The sequence below is a fragment of the Clupea harengus genome, chromosome 16 (assembly GCF_900700415.2).
Source record: "Clupea harengus chromosome 16, Ch_v2.0.2, whole genome shotgun sequence".
NCBI lineage: Eukaryota > Metazoa > Chordata > Actinopteri > Clupeiformes > Clupeidae > Clupea > Clupea harengus.
The window spans coordinates 798285-815000 of NC_045167.1; the positions used below are offsets into that span (position 1 = coordinate 798285).

Genomic DNA, 16716 nt, shown 5'->3' on the forward strand with positions numbered 1-16716 from the left:
GCACAACTCACCGTGACTATATCTCCAAACTCTGAGGAGAGCCACTCTGTACAACATGCATAACCCCTAGAGGCCACTATTTCCCCAACAACATGACTTATGCACATGCTCAGTGTGATTAAATAGCACAAAAAGGATGCAAGTGGAAGAAACCAAATCTTCACTGTTACACAGTGTTAATGCAATATATATTTAAAAGCACAGATACTACATACGTACATTGCACTGTTAAAAAGGAAGTGCAATCCTATAGCTTTTGTGCAGGAGTCAGGCTTTTCTTTGGCTCTAGAAAAAAGATAGAACATTTTAAATGATATCCTGATGATGTTTGGACAAAAAAAAGGCACAGAGCTACACTGCTTTTCTATGGCAAGTGCCAATGCTCCTGTCTTGTAAATTGCTAGTTTCAAGAGCTCTTCCTGAAATGATCAATGTTAGCTAGAGAGCGGATTTGGAGAACATTGTGAACCTAAGAAATCAAGGGGGTTAGGGGACATGGTTCTCCAAAAGAAGATGTTGAAAATAAATGGTGACAGATGAATTTGGGGGAAACAAATTGACTAATTATGAGACTAACCTGCAGAGGATGTTTGCTGAAGAGGGCTTCAGGGGCAGATGACTGGGGCTATGGGGCTACAGGGGGCAGATGACTGGGGCTATGGGGCTACTGAAGAGGGCTTCAGGGGCAGATGACTGGGGCTACAGAAGAGGGTTTCAGGGGCAGATGACTGGGGCTACAGAAGAGGGTTTCAGGGGCAGATGACTGGGGCTACAGGGGGCAGATGACTGGGGCTACAGAAGAGGGTTTCAGGGGCAGATGACTGGGGCTATGGGGCTACAGGGGGCAGATGACTGGGGCTACAGGGGGCAGATGACTGGGGCTATGGGGCTACAGGGGGCAGATGACTGGGGCTACAGGGGGCAGATGACTGGGGCTATGGGGCTACTGAAGAGGGCTTCAGGGGCAGATGACTGATTGAAGTTGCAGAGGAGGGACACACCAACCCAACATCAGAGAACTAGTAGTGACGAAAGCTGACTGTTGCGTTGCTTCACATCGCCTGTATTGGGGCCACCGTCGGGCTCCACCGCCCAACATCAACATAAAGCCGCTGACGGGTCTGACTAGTGCCGGCGGTGTGGGACACACCACAAAGCCCAGTGCTGCAGATGCTCACAGACAGCAGCTCGTGTGTCAGGGGCGTAAGGGGCAGATGACTTGGGATGCAGATGAGGGATGAAAGAGGCTTCTGACTGACTGGCACTGGCACTGGCACTGGCACCTCAGGGGTAGATGACTGGGCCTGGGGAACACACTGTATAGCATACATGTCAATGTCAAATATGGGGAATGGACTGCATTTATAGAGCGCTTCCTCTCCTCATTAGGGCCGCTCAGAGTGCTTTAGAGGGGAATACCTCACATGCCAATGACAACAAATAAAAAGAGGCGTTAAACAGATTATTTAGTTGAGAAAGCAAGTCCTGTTTAGTTGATTCTGCCAACCATTCATGTAGCTTCCTAAAATAGCAAAAATGACCTATTAAATTACTAATTTCCATATCCGATATCCAAAGACTGATTCCTGGTTATCATACACAAAAATAGACAGTTTTGCAGCACACAAAATTATGTTTATCTTTTTCTATTGTTTATTAAAAGAAAAAGGTTTATGGTGTGATGTAAGGTAACACTCCCACTCAAACTGTCCCACTTTTGCCCCCATAGATTCCGTTGCTCTATCCTGGAATGCTTCTGAAACAGAAGGTGGCAGCCTTGTTGCCTCGCTGCCGTAGTAGCCTCACAAATCCCATCAAACGTTCTTGTTGCTTACAATCAAATAGTACACTGTATTTCTCTGCAGCTTTTGAAAGATCTGAATCGAGGAAAAGCCAAACAAATACATTTTACACACCAAACATGGCCATCAGCGGAGTTTGGTCCTCCATCCTTAACATTTGCGTTTGCTTGAGGGAGCTGCTGCACAGGTTTATGGGTAATGGACGGCATCGAGGATACATCGATGGCTGCCTTTCAAAAACAAGTTGTTGTTTGATTGTTGTTGTTGTTGTTGTTGTCTATTAACATTTATAAATTCTTTAAATAATGTCAATGGCTACACTGTACGAGTTAAATGACATGTCTGTCCCTTTCATCTTGCACAGATCTTTCGGAACTACAGGAAACATTTCACGGTGGAGCACAATGATGCTCAGCAGCTGGTGGAGAGTGCCGCTACCGACATCGAGAAGCTCCTTCTAAATCGCTCCAGAGCTCTAAAGGTAAATCATTTGAACAGACAGAAGAGACCAATCATCATACAATACATACTCTTTGTGAGGGGCCGAGGCGGTCACCCCACGTTTTAGGGGATGTGGGCTACTGGACTTGGTGGTGATGTGGGGAAAAACATGGTACAGGAGACGGTGGCTCTTATAAAAAAAATAGATATCCATATATTTACATACAAGGGGACTCTCTCCAGTAAGCCCTAAACATATATACACACACACGAAATGAACGGACATAAATTAAAACACAAACAGTACACACAAAAATCAAGACAACTAGCTCTAGGCACAAACTATGTACACAATAACTCGGCCTACACTGTGTCCACGCAGCTAAAGACAGCAAACTCGGCACATGCTTGGCACATTTAGGCCCAATCCAGGCCCATTCAGGGCACAAGCAAGGCACACAATTAGGCACACAGCTAAGCACAGAAACTAAGCATACAATCTAGACACAGAAACAAAGTACACAGTGTTCACACATCTAAACACCCCTTTACACTTCACCTCACAGCAGGGAAGGGTTTTCTTACGCCAGTCCAATAGTTCAGTGCTCCTCAGATGCCTCTCTCAAAAGTTCTCCCTCATGAACATGAGGCACCCTTTAAATAGGGCAGCCCATTGGGCTTAATTGAACCAATTAGGTCTCCCGGGTCCAGCCACTATGGTGGGGGAGCCCGGATCGAACCATTGTGGCGGGGAAGTCCACCCCACACCAGGGCCAAACTCCTCATGAGTCAGTGAGAAGGGGGAGGGAATTTCACCTTCTCACAGAAACATACATCGTGGCTGGGACCAAGCCATAAACAATTCCAGCCAATCAACACGTTGCAACCTATCTCCAGAATCGTGGCCATTGCCTTTAATAAGTAATACCTAAACAATTATGTCTAGATGTGGGGTGTGTACATTTGTTGGCATTCCCATTAAAATTGCATAATGTTGGCACTTAATCTGGCAGATAATGCTCATCCCATTGCTTATCTTACTGGAGATCTAACATCAGTTACCTGGCCTGCTCTTCCCATTGCTTATCTCACTGGTGTTTTTTTGCTGAAAACCTGTTGGACTACTGAAAACCTTCACTTGTCAGATGGCAGATATGGAAATACTTGAAATCCTTTCATGATACCTCCTCCATGTTACCATCTGTATTGTCCCTACAGTGTTAATAATTCATCATCCTGGATTTTGAATGCCTTGCTGAAATGTAGTCATCACTGCTTGGAGGGTTTTGACTGGATACAATAGGTCAACGGGGATTGTCTCTCTCAGTTATAGAGTTAAGGGGGAGAAAGCTGTGTTATATACCTAGATTTCTCCCTCAGAATGCTGCATTCTTGGCCAATATGCTGTGTTCTGCAGGGTCTTTGTGCAAGTGCAGCGGTACGGCCAGAGTTGTGTTTACACTACAACATTATCGCCAAGGTCTTTTTACGTCCCCTTTCAGAACCCTGCTCTCAGGCCGTTCCCATGGAAATGGGCTTCATCCAAACGCCACTTCTACCGCGCGTGCATGTCAACAAGAACGCTGCCCTTCTGCTGTGAAGCTGCATTCTTTTTAAATGGTCATGGACATGACTCTCTCCTTTGCCTCTTCTGCTTCTTCTTGTCTATCTCCTTTACCAACAACACAAAGTCCTTGTTCATCACATTTGTCAGGGATTTGTGAGAGAAAATAAAGAGAGATGAATCATCACTCAGTGCACATTCTTAGACAGCTAAATATGACCATATATGTGCTTCCCGGAGTAGGCCTGGAGTGCTCCCTCCACTGACCGTATGTAGACAGCCTATTTTTAACTGGCTCCTCCCATCTCCTCCTCCTCCTGCTCGCTCTCCCATCTCGTATTAGTGTTTCTCTTGTAGTAGTTTGCCTTCTCTCTGCTGTGAGGTCTCAGGGCATAGTGATATGGATGATAAACAGGGAGGGGATACGGGAAATATTAAACTCTGGTTTTACTGTGAGCACACATATAGCTTCTTGAGAAAGATGGACCATACATTTGGGCTAAAACACAGTGTAACCCCTTGTACATTTTGCTCAGAGAAGGTGCTTGATGGGTTGGTTGAATGACTAGCCTTATATGTTATCGCTTTTAGTAATATTTTGTGATCATGTCCATTAAAAAGGACGATAAGTGATGTTTGTGGCAGTGAGCCAAATGTTTTATAAATTGGGACGGTATACTTGATGGCTTGGCTCTTGATGGCTATGCTCTACAAGCCAAACTGCAAACTGCAAAAAAACGTCAGAGGGTTGAGGGCTCTTCTTAGTGCGGTTGGAGTTAAGTGTTCTAGCAGTAATACTGTCACTGCTGTCACAATGTCTGTGTGGGATATGTACAATTCTCATGCGCAAAACTAGTTTCTAGTTTCATGAATGCATTCAGAACATATCCCTTATTCCAGTAATTTTATGACAATGCAGTTGGAGTGCCTAGTTTGACTTATATTGACCTAGGGTGTCACCTATGATCTGGTTAGCAAGTTAGCAGTTCCTCTGGATTGCTCGTATTTTCTGCAGAAAATTCACCTCCAGCTGTGGCTGAGTTTGTGAGGAATATTATATATTCCCGTGGCACCATTCTATTTAATATCAGAGCATGACACGGTCGTCAGAGTGCGTCAATCTGCCCTCGAGCTCCAGAGGGCTAAGAGTGCTTGGTTGGTTGTGAACGAGAGCGGCTGAAACTGCCCTTCGACATTGTGTGTCATTGTGTCTGTGGAGGGAGGAGGAGAGGCCACTGGTCCCAGAAAAAAACAGGGTTTGTTTCATAACCTGAGGCCATTTTGGGGGGTTCTGTGGTTCCTACCTCTGCTTGATAACAGGCTATCCCAAAGGGGTTGTCAGCCTTTGAACAAGCTGCTGCAAGACTATCCTCCTCATTGTAAAGAAACAAGTCAATCAATCGAAGGGTGTCATGCCCTTATGTTATGAATAAATTAAGACAAAATGTGTCAAAATGGAAGTTGCAACATGTTCAAAGTGCAGTGAGGGCTGTCTGGTGCCAGAGCATGCCTAGCAGGAGCCATCCTGAGCCAGAGTTACACATAAGGTATGTCCACAGCCCAACCATCCTGAGCCAGAGTTACACACAAGGTATGTCCACGGCCCAACCATCCTGAGCCAGAGTTACACACAAGGTATGTCCACAGCCCAACCATCCTGAGCCAGAGTTACACATAAGGTATGTCCACAGCCCAACCATCCTGAGCCAGAGTTACACATAAGGTATGTCCACAGCCCAACCATCCTGAGCCAGAGTTACACATAAGGTATGTCCACAGCCCAACCATCCTGAGCCAGAGTTACACATAAGGTATGTCCACAGCCCAACCATCCTGAGCCGGAGTTACACATAAGGTATGTCCACGGCCCAACCATCCTGAGCCAGAGGTACACACAAGGTATGTCCACGGCCCAACCATCCCTACCCATATTTCACTGAGTCCACTTCATCAGTGCTCCAAACATTGAGACCATATACAGTATAATAGTATAATATGTGTATCAAGAAAAATCATTGCTTGGTAAACATGAATCATGACTTCATGTCCAAAGCAGGGTAAATTACCTGTACATCTAGACCATATGTCCTTAAGTTACTGTACATGTGTCCGTTGATGTACATCTCAACTTTGCTTTAGTGACAGATCATTTCTGTGACATGATGTGAACTAGTTATAGACACGTTCCCTAGTTCTGCCCACCATCAAAAAGCTATAAACAACTTTGATACCGGTGCTGAAAGGAGATTAGCCAAAAATGTGCCTCTGTCAGGACCTGTACTATAGTATGTAATCATCAGTCATCAATCTTTACTAATTGCACACTTTCTTTGCATTATTTATCACTAAATTCCTCTTTCCATTTAATTTGACCGTATTTCCTTTTCCAATGCAGTGAAAAGAAATCTGCCATTCCTATTTTCAGTTAAATAAAACTAAAAGATTACCAACAGACTGGCAGACCTACCTGTACTGCTTATTTAAACTGGGCATATAACCCTTCCTCTCATGCAAGTATGTATGAAAGGGTCGACCCATCATCTCGACCCTCCTCTTGACCCAAGTATTGGACACAGGTTGATTTAGGTATGAATGCCATGCCCCGGGATGCTAACATGAGTATCTTCATACAACCATTAGACAACACCTATGAATCACTGTGGAAAGATGTATGTAATTAAATAATTAAATTAATAATTAATTAATTGCATGTAAATCTCCATTTACAAGATAACAGGTTTAAGTCCATTATAACTCATGTAATAACAAAAATGTGGGTCCAAGTTATGAAAGATACAAAGCCTACAAGGTAGATATACTTAAAAATGAAATATACAGAAGGTATCTAATGTTGTCCCAGGTTGAGACCCATAATGTGGCCTGAATGACCATAACCCGGGTATTACCAGGTGGTGTTGGTAGTGTGGTGTTGTTGGTAGTGTGTGTGGTGTTGGTAGTGTGGTGTTTGTGTTACAGTGGTGTTTTGGTGTTGGTGGTAGTGTGATGTTGTTGGTAGTGCGCCGTTGGTGGTAGCGTGGCGTTGGTAGTGTGTGTAGTGTGTATAGTGTGTGTGGTGTGTGTGTGTAGTGTAGTGTGTGTAGTGTAGTGTAGTGTGTGTGGTGTGTGTAGTGCGTGTAGTGTGTGTGGTGGTGGTAGTGTGTGGTAGTGTGTGTGGTGTGTGTAGTGTGTGTGTGTAGTGTGTGTGGTAGTGTAGTGTGTGTGTGTAGTGTGTGTGTGTAGTAGTGTGTGTGTGTGTGGTAGTGTGTGTGTGTAGTGTGTGTGACAGGGCAGGAGCACTGCCTAGGTCACAGCCCCAGTAATAATTAATTTAATTAGTAGTTGAAACAGATGGTAAGAGACATTTTCCTTTGCCATAGAATGTCTTATGAAGACTCACACACACACACACACACACACACACACACACACACACACACACACACACACACTTTGCCATAGATGATTTCTTATCTGACTGTAGATATTCAAGATCTCACCCTCTTTTATTACAGAATCTGGCTTCGGCAGCAGAGGAGATTCAGAGGAATTATCAGTGGCAGGATGAGTTTGAGGTATGAGGACGGACTAAACCTTGAACCATTACACTACACACACACTACACACACACTACACACACCACACACACACTACACACACCACACACACCACACACACCACACACACCACACACACACTACACACACTACACACACACCACACACACACTACACACACCACACACACACCACACACACACTACACACACTACACACACTACACACACCACACACACTACACACACCACACACACCACACACACCACACACACCACACACACACTACACACACTACACACACCACACACCACACACACACACACCACACACCACACACACACTACACACACCACACACACTACACACACCACACACACACTACACACACACTACACACACCACACACTACACACACACCACACACACACTACACACACTACACACACTACACACACACACCACACACACACCACACACACACTACACACACCACACACACTACACACACACACCACACACCACACCACACACCACACACCACACCACACACACCACACACACCACACACACACTACACACACTACACACACACCACACACCACACACACTACACACACCACACACACACCACACACACCACACACACACCACACACACCACACACACTACACACTACACACACACTACACACACACACTACACACACCACACACACCACACACACACTACACACACACACTACACACACCACACACACCACCAACACTACACACACACCACACACACCACACACACCACACACACTACACACACCACACACACTACACACTACACACACTACACACACACTACACACACTACACACACCACACACACGACACACACTACACACACACCACACACACACTACACACTACACACACCACACACACCACACACACTACACACACTACACACACCACACACACTACACACACCACACACACCACACACACTACACACACCACACACACCACACACACTACACACACATATATTTAATGTATTCTCCTGTTCTTTTTCCTCCTGGGTGTGTATTTGTACTGTATGTTGGTATGAGCCCCGGGCCAACATGTCCTGTTTATACAGTAATGCCCCATCATGCATCAGTCCTACAGCAGAAGGTCATGTGTTTTCCCCTGTTGCCATAGTGCAGGTCACAGACATGTGGTGTCACCCAGTGAAGATGTCTTTAGGGTCACCATATGTCAGAGATTGAAAGTGTCTGTTAGCGCCTCCCTAGCGCCCACTGTGACAGAGCTCACAAACTCTATCATATCAGACACCTACAGCATAATACATAGATAATAGATAATAAATCTACTCACAATGAGAATATGAACAGACTGAGCTCCCAAACTCTATTATATCTATCAGACACCTACAGCATAATACTGTTATCTACTCACACTGAGAAAATGAACAGACAGAGCTCACAAACTCTATTATATCAGACAACTACAGCATAATACTGTTATCTTCTCACACTGATGAAATGAACAGACAGGTTCACTTCACTCCAAGGAAAACCTTAAGAACATCTTGACACAAACAAGTCTGTAATGCACACTGACATACACACACACACACACACACACACACACACACACACACACACACACACACAGACACAGACACAGACACACGCATCTTCAGGTATGTGTCTGAAAATGATTTGTAATTCCCTGGATAACAACTGGAATCTCTGTTAGGGATTTATTTCACCCTTTTAAGGACTGTAATTATCCTCAGAATTAAGACTCACACAACCAAGAATATAATAAATAATTGACTTTTACTCTGGCAAAGAGGAGTGAATGGCGTCAGACCGCTTCTTCAACCTACACTCCTACGAGAGGAGCGCAGTGGTTTCAGAACGCTGTTCAACCCATCACTGCCTTCCCTGGTACCATGTAACAGACTTTATGCAGAGACAATATCACAGAACAAAGACATGACACTCCCATCTTGTACCATCCCGTCCTGGGTTCCAAAGATAAGAATGTTTACCTAAGACCCCCAAACCCAGACTTTAACACAACAGTCCAGAATGAGTTCACATAAACACATGGTCTCCTAATTCAGTCCTACCCTAAACATCAAATGACAGGTCTGAGTTTAACATCTCTGTTCTCACAGATAGAATTCCTCTCATCAGAACAAAGGAACCTCTGAGACTAATATCAAACTACAAACACATCATGATAATAATTATATAGCATATTTCTTTCACAATCTCCCTCTCGTGTTTCTTCTTTGCAGGAGGGTGATGTTTCATATTACAATGCCAAAGACAGTGTAAGTATCTCTCCTTTCTGTTTCTATAATTGGGGCAGCACATGTGTGCTCTCATCTCAACTGTTCATTTATACCGACATTTATAGTAACGTAATTGCCGTAGACGTTCCAGACATTTGTAACAGTTGCCCTCAATGGGATATTACCTCCAAATGTGTGTGTGTGTGTGTTTGTGTGTTTCGAAAAATTTGTGTTTTTTTTTCAACAGAATGAAACGGATACTGAATATCCAAAGAACCGAGTGAAACCAGTTTTCAATCAGGACCCAGCCTTCAAACGTTTGGTGTCCTTCAACGAAACAGCTGTCCATATACCCACAGACATCTATGAAGGCTGTAAGTGTACATATATTTCATACAAACATGACACAAGACTTATGTAGAGATGTAGGAAAATATGGGGACCGCTTTGATTCTTGGTGGGTCTCTGCCTTACCCACACACACACACCCACACACACACACACACACACACACACAAACACAAACACAAACACACATACACACACACACACATACACGCTTTCACATGAAAACCTTTAAATATACTGTAGTTGTGAGAACAATCCAGGACTCTTTTGTGATACATTTTCACTGGAGGTACTGTGTCTCTGGACGGCTGAAGGCCTGAAACTAAATTTAGAGGCAACTCTAGCCACGGGGGTATGGAGCTTGTACTCTCACCTCAGACACCAGCTGGTTCACACCCTCTCACCACCCTCCGCTTCTCAGCCCCGCAGCAGCGCATCATATGCTGTGAATATAATGGATGCCATCGTGTCTCCAGACTTCCATGGACAGTAATCAGCATTCTGTAACCCCCCCCACCCCACCCTCCTTCATTTCTTCTCACCCCTTCGTGAACTTTGTATTTATATATATGAGGCATGTCAATATGTCATCCCAGGCCTTCAATATACATGTCACAGTGACCAGAGGTGTAGATGCTTAATCGGAGTGATTATGTTAAATTGAGAGAGGTCTGTGTCATTTTCCTTCAGTTTAAAAAAGCAATCCAGTTTGGCTCCTGTGGTTCAGCTGAGTTCCTTGTCATGCTTGTTTGTTTTAGAGTGCTTTATTGATATAGGCCTTTACTACCAGTGTAAGAAAAAGCCCACATTGTGAGAAAACGAAATAGAAACTTCACAGAAATGACCTTGTATTGACCAATGCTGTAGGTGCGTGCGTGTGAACAGAACTTAAAGTATGAGTGTGTGAGTGTGAGTCGAGGTCGTGATATAAAAGTGCGAGGTGCGTTATACACAGCATGCGACATCACATAAATGCTTCAGCAGCAGAACTGTAAAGGGAGAGGGCGAGCAGGATTGTTATTTACGTTCATGCAGTCATCGGACACTAGAGTTTGTGTGGGACAGGTGAATTGGCATTTTCATTTGAGGATGTGTCATTGACCTTGTGTCCTCTACACCTGTGGTTGTCAACACTTGGGTCACGGGAGTTTCTGAAAGGGTCGCGAGACGAATTCTAAAATGTTAACCTTTTTTTCTCACCAGCCATGCCCCCTCTCTGTCCATTAGGGAATCCCTGCCCCCAGTTCTGACATTAAACTACATGAGCCGGCACTGGTTCTGCATGTAGGCCTATCTAACAATAACATGTTCTAACATTCAGCCAATCAAATTTGCATATCAGATATTTCAAATGTATCAACATGTAAAACGTCACTGTACTGCGCGATGATCTACTCTAACATGACCGGAGCAACAGCAAATCTTCGTGTAAAACGAGTACCAGCTCAGATATGTCTTCTTCTGAAGAACCAAGGAGGAAATATTTACGGGCGTACAACCCGGTGTTTATGAAATATGGATTTACGTATTGCGTGAAGAATGGTGAGCACAAGCCGTTGTGTGTGCAATGCAACGAAATACTAGCTAATGAAAGCCTGAAGCCTTTCGAAATTGCAGAGACATTTAGAAACAAAGCACGCCAACTATAAAGATAAAGACTTTCTCATTTACAAGTTGAACATGCAAGTCCATTTCTCATTAAGAAGTTGAGCATGCAAGTGAGGATTTCTCATTTAGAAAATGAACATAAGTCCTGTGATAAGGTGAACATGTAAGTCCATGGATTCTCCTTAAGAAGTTAAACATGTAGGTTCATAATTTCCTTTGTTGAAAATGTATGGCTTAAGTCTAATGATTTCTCAAGGAAGTTGAACTAAATCCATGATTGCATAACTGATCCTGACTGTTCAAACAGTTGCCTGTGTTTTCAATGGTAAAACATTGGTATAATATTAAGCCTAGTAGTAGATAGATAGATAGATGGATAGATAGATAGATGGATACTTTATTAATCCCGAGGGAAATTTAGAAAAGACACGCGACAACGGAGCTACTTGGAAAGGCTGCCACTTGCGTCGGCGCCGGAAGTGTAGAGTGTAGAGTGTAGTGTAGTAGTGGTAGTAGTGATACTAATAATACAATTGTTAAATTATTGGCCTGATGATTCATGCTGATTATTAATTGTTGGGTCGCGACTGCGCTGGTATCTTCAAATTTGGGTAATGGAGCAAAAAAAGGTTGAAGAACCACTGCAATAAGAATTCTGACATGTGCCATGATGACACACTTATCTCACTCCAGCAATTCACTAAATGTACTGAGTCGTAAAATGTAATCCTTTTCAGGTCCAAATCCATAAAACACCACTGATACTCCATATACAGAGTGTAGTGAATAATCCCAAATCCATGAAACACCACTGATACTCCATATACAGAGTGTAGTGAATAATCCCAAATCCATGAAACACCACTGATACTCTGATACACTGATACTCCATATACAGAGTGTAGTGAATAATCCCAAATCCATGAAACACCACTGATACTCTGATACACTGATACACTGATACTCCATATACAGAGTGTAGTGAATAATCCCAAATCCATGAAACACCACTGATACTCTGATACACTGATACACTGATACTCCATATACAGAGTGTAGTGAATAATCCCAAATCCATAAAACACCACTGATACTCTGATACACTGATACACTGATACTCCATATACAGAGTGTAGTGAATAATCCCAAATCCATAAAACACCACTGATACTCCATATACAGAGTGTAGTGAATAATCCCAAAGTTATGCTGAGATTCTAAACATTTTAGGAAACTTTCAAGGTACCGTCTTTAAGTGTTTCAACTACTATACATTCCCTTTTATGCGCTTGCCCATTCAACCCAAACCAGGTGATTTAAAAAGCTAGCCACAGTACAGAAGAGAGACATAGAGAGGAAAGAGAGACATAGAGAGGACAGAGAGACCAGATTTTGCGCGACCGTTAGTACAGCTAGGCTAACAAACGTGATGTTCCCAATGCTGTTTGTCTGTTGCATAGCAACAACCACACATACAGGGACTATTTTCTCTAGCCTACTGAAATGCGATACACAACGTTTGGTGGCTACAACTATTTTGTGCTGAAAGGCAGCTTACTATTTACTTACTATTTATAATGTCGCTGGCAACCGTATTACAAAAGCAATAAGGTACGAGAGGTAGTACTGTATCGTCAATAATGTACTGTTCAAGGGTGTTGTTAGGCCCGACTCCAATAACACCTGATGGGTGATAGGAATATGGGAAAGCATACAATAGTGTTGCTATTGGATATGCAGCATGCTCTGCAAGGAGTAGCTCTATATGCAAACTTCCAGGTTTTTTATTGCATTAGAATGCTATAACCTTTAACTGCACAGCGGCTACACAATGTAATCCCATGAGGCAAGCAACTGCGTCAAAGTCAACCACTTCTTTTCGCCACTGACAGGCTCATAATGTTATTATATGTGTCTGACAACATGGATCCTACAGAGATAGACCTGTGTCTGTTTACATCAATAACTAAAGAAACTGCAGTCTCTGTAGTTTAAATATAAATTTGAGTTTCTTTACAGTTATTGAGGTGAACAGACAGGTTTTGTGGTTGTCTTAGACAAGAGTGTAAAAATAGAGAGAGTAGCCAGGATCCAAAGTAGAACAACATAGTGGGTATACAGTGTGTGCTCATAAAGTTACGTTATAAGTGATACAAATAATAATAAGTAGAAAGATTATTTATGGTCTGCGTGGATTTAGGTATGATAACGTTGATTAATGATTCTATTTATTGATTTTCTTAACAATTATTAAGGTGGAGAAAAAAAGTATTGAAAGCAACGGCTATATACAGCGATAAAATGTAACGAAACTATTAAACACAAAAATAGAATAAAAATGTACATAAAATTGTGAATATGGTAAAAAAAATGTCAAACAAAAACATGCCAGACAGAGCAGGGGTAAACTCGCCAGCGTTCTTGTTACTAAGCAACTTAAGTAGAGCTATGCATTTCATTAAATGGACAGGTATAGTTGGGTGCCATCAGCATAGCAATTAATACCATGTTTCCATATCACAGCACCTAAGGGTAGCATGGTCCAAGCACTGAGCCTTGGGGAACTCAAAACGTACTTTTGCATGACTGGATGATTCAGTGCGGACATAAAAACAGAAGGCAGTCAGAGAGGTAAGACCAAAGCCAGGCCAGGGCACAGCCTTTGATACAAACATGATGTTCCAGTCTCATATTAAAATGATGATCCATAGTGTCGAAAGCAGTTCTAAGGTCTAAAAGAAGCAGTATTGAAACATATTCATCTTCAGATGCGATGATAGATCATTCAGAGTCTTGATTGATGCCGTCACAGGGCTGTGAAGTGAGACTAATAATAGTATACTCAAAGATAGATTACTATTATTGGGAAGTTAGTGTGGCACACCCCCATGCAATGGGCATTCTGCTGCAGCTTGCAGGGAAATATGTGGGCGACACATGGTACATGGACCGTATTAAATATTCAGTCTACTATTCAGTCTTCTACTCATAGAGCACTCAAAGCGTTTTACAGATGAATGCCTCAGACACATCTACCCATTCACACGCCGAAAACAAAACAACATTTTGTGTCTCACTTTCTGTTGCGCATTACTGATTTTACTACTTACTACTTAATTTGTTCACTGTCTGTATCCGAATAGTCTGTGTATTCATTTGCCAACATATTCTGTTGAGGTAAATGATCAGTCAATTTAGCAGGCTAACTGAGATGTCAATTTCATGCTGTCAGACGATTTTTGTCAAATGGAGATTTGATTAGATTAGATTTGATTGCCTGTCAGATGTTGAAAACCATGAAATAGGAGTGCGCCTGCCTCGAAACAATTTGACATGAAATGTCCTCCTTTTTGTTCAGACACACTCCAATGAGGCGTCAGTCCAGTCTCTTTGCATACGTTATGAAATGACCAAATGAATGTGCCCTACTAATCAAAATAGCTTCACGCGGCGACGCCCTTCGTTGTGCGTAAGAACCCACGGGGCTTTTACATTAGGGCCCACCACATCGGTTGCATTCCATAAATTGTCAAATCATTAACTGAGTGAAACTTCAGGGCAATTCAGGGCAAAACTTTGTGCAATACATTTGACATGGACCTCCCAGACCTCTGATCAGACACACCCAAGCGAGGCATTGGTCCACCCCAGGAGGTGCCTATGATGTTGTCCTTGGTATGGAATTACCAATAACTTGGCTCAGCAATGAGATTACGTTTAGTCTTTGCTGGCTGAGTTTGCACATGAATGAAATAAGGGCCCTGTGTATGTGTGTGTGTGTTAGTGTGTGTGTGTGTGTGTGTGTGTTAGTGTGTGTGTGTGTGTGTGTGTGTGTGTGTGTGTGTGTGTGTGTGTGTGGTGTGTTAGTAGTGTGTGGTGTGTGTGGTGTTAGTAGTGTGTGTGTGTGTGTAGTGTGTGTGTGTGTGTTAGTAGTGTGTGTGTGTTAGTAGTGTGTGTGTGTGTTAGTAGTGTGTGTGTTAGTAGTGTGTGTTAGTAGTGTGTGTGTGTGTTAGTAGTGTGTGTGTGTGTGTGTGTTAGTAGTGTGTGTTAGTAGTGTGTGTGTGTGTTAGTAGTGTGTGTGTGTGTTAGTAGTGTGTGTGTTAGTAGTGTGTGTGTGTGTGTGTTAGTAGTGTGTGTGTGTGTGTGTGTGTTAGTAGTGTGTGTGTTAGTAGTGTGTGTGTGTTAGTAGTGTGTGTGTGTTAGTAGTGTGTGGTGTGTGTGTGTTAGTAGTGTGTGTGTTAGTAGTGTGTGTGTGGTGTTAGTGTGTGTGTTAGTAGTTGTGTGTGTGTGGTGTGTTAGTAGTGTGTGTGTGTGTGTGTGTTAGTAGTGTGTGTGTGGTGTTTTAGTGTGTGTGTGTGTGTGTGTGTGTGTGTGTTAGTAGTGTGTGTGTGTGTGTGTGTGTGTGTGTGTTAGTAGTGTGTGTGTGTGTGTGTTAGTAGGTGTGTGTGTGTGTTAGTAGTGTGTGTGTTAGTAGTGTGGTGTTAGTAGTGTTGTGTGTTAGTAGTGTGTGTTAGTAGTGTGTGTGTGTGTGTGTTAGTAGTGGTGTGTGTGTGTGTGTGTGTGTGTTAGTAGTGTGTGTGTGTGTTAGTGGTGTGGGAGTGTGTGTGTGTGTGTGTGTGTTAGTAGTGTGTGTGTGTGTGTGTGTTAGTAGTGTGTGTTAGTAGTGTGTGTGTGTGTGTTGTGTGTGTGTGTGTGTGTGTTAGTAGTGTGTGGTGTGTGTGTGTGTGTGTGTGCTGTGTTAGTAGTGTGTGTGTGTGTGTGTTAGTAGTGTGTGTTAGTAGTGTGTGTGTGTGGTGTGTGAGTAGTGTGTGTTAGTAGTGTGTGTGTGTGTGTGTGTGTGTTAGTAGTGTGTGTGTGTGTGTGTGTGTGTTAGTAGTGTGTGTGTGTGTGTATGTGTGGTGTTAGTAGTGTGTGTGTGTGTGTGTGTGTGTGTGTGTGTTAGTAGTGTGTGTGTGTGTGTTAGTAGTGTGTGTGTTAGTAGTGTGTCGTGTGTGTGTTAGTAGTGTGTGTGTGTGTGTGTGTGTGTTAGTAGTGTGTGTGTTAGTAGTGTGTGTGTGTCTGTGCGTGTGTGGGTGTGTGTGTGTGTTAGTAGTGTGTG

General features: G+C 43.1%; 1 protein-coding gene across 1 annotated transcript in view; it reads left to right on the top strand.

Annotated features, from left to right (window-relative positions):
• The window catches only part of cacna2d1a (calcium channel, voltage-dependent, alpha 2/delta subunit 1a), a 71719-nt gene that overhangs the window by 12818 nt on the left and 42185 nt on the right, over window positions 1-16716 (top strand). Inside the window, exons 3-6 of the mRNA XM_031583333.2 lie at window positions 2167-2283; window positions 7320-7379; window positions 9666-9701; window positions 9910-10036. Of these exons, the coding sequence (XP_031439193.1) occupies window positions 2167-2283; window positions 7320-7379; window positions 9666-9701; window positions 9910-10036 (340 nt within the window). The remainder of the gene's footprint in view (window positions 1-2166; window positions 2284-7319; window positions 7380-9665; window positions 9702-9909; window positions 10037-16716) is intronic.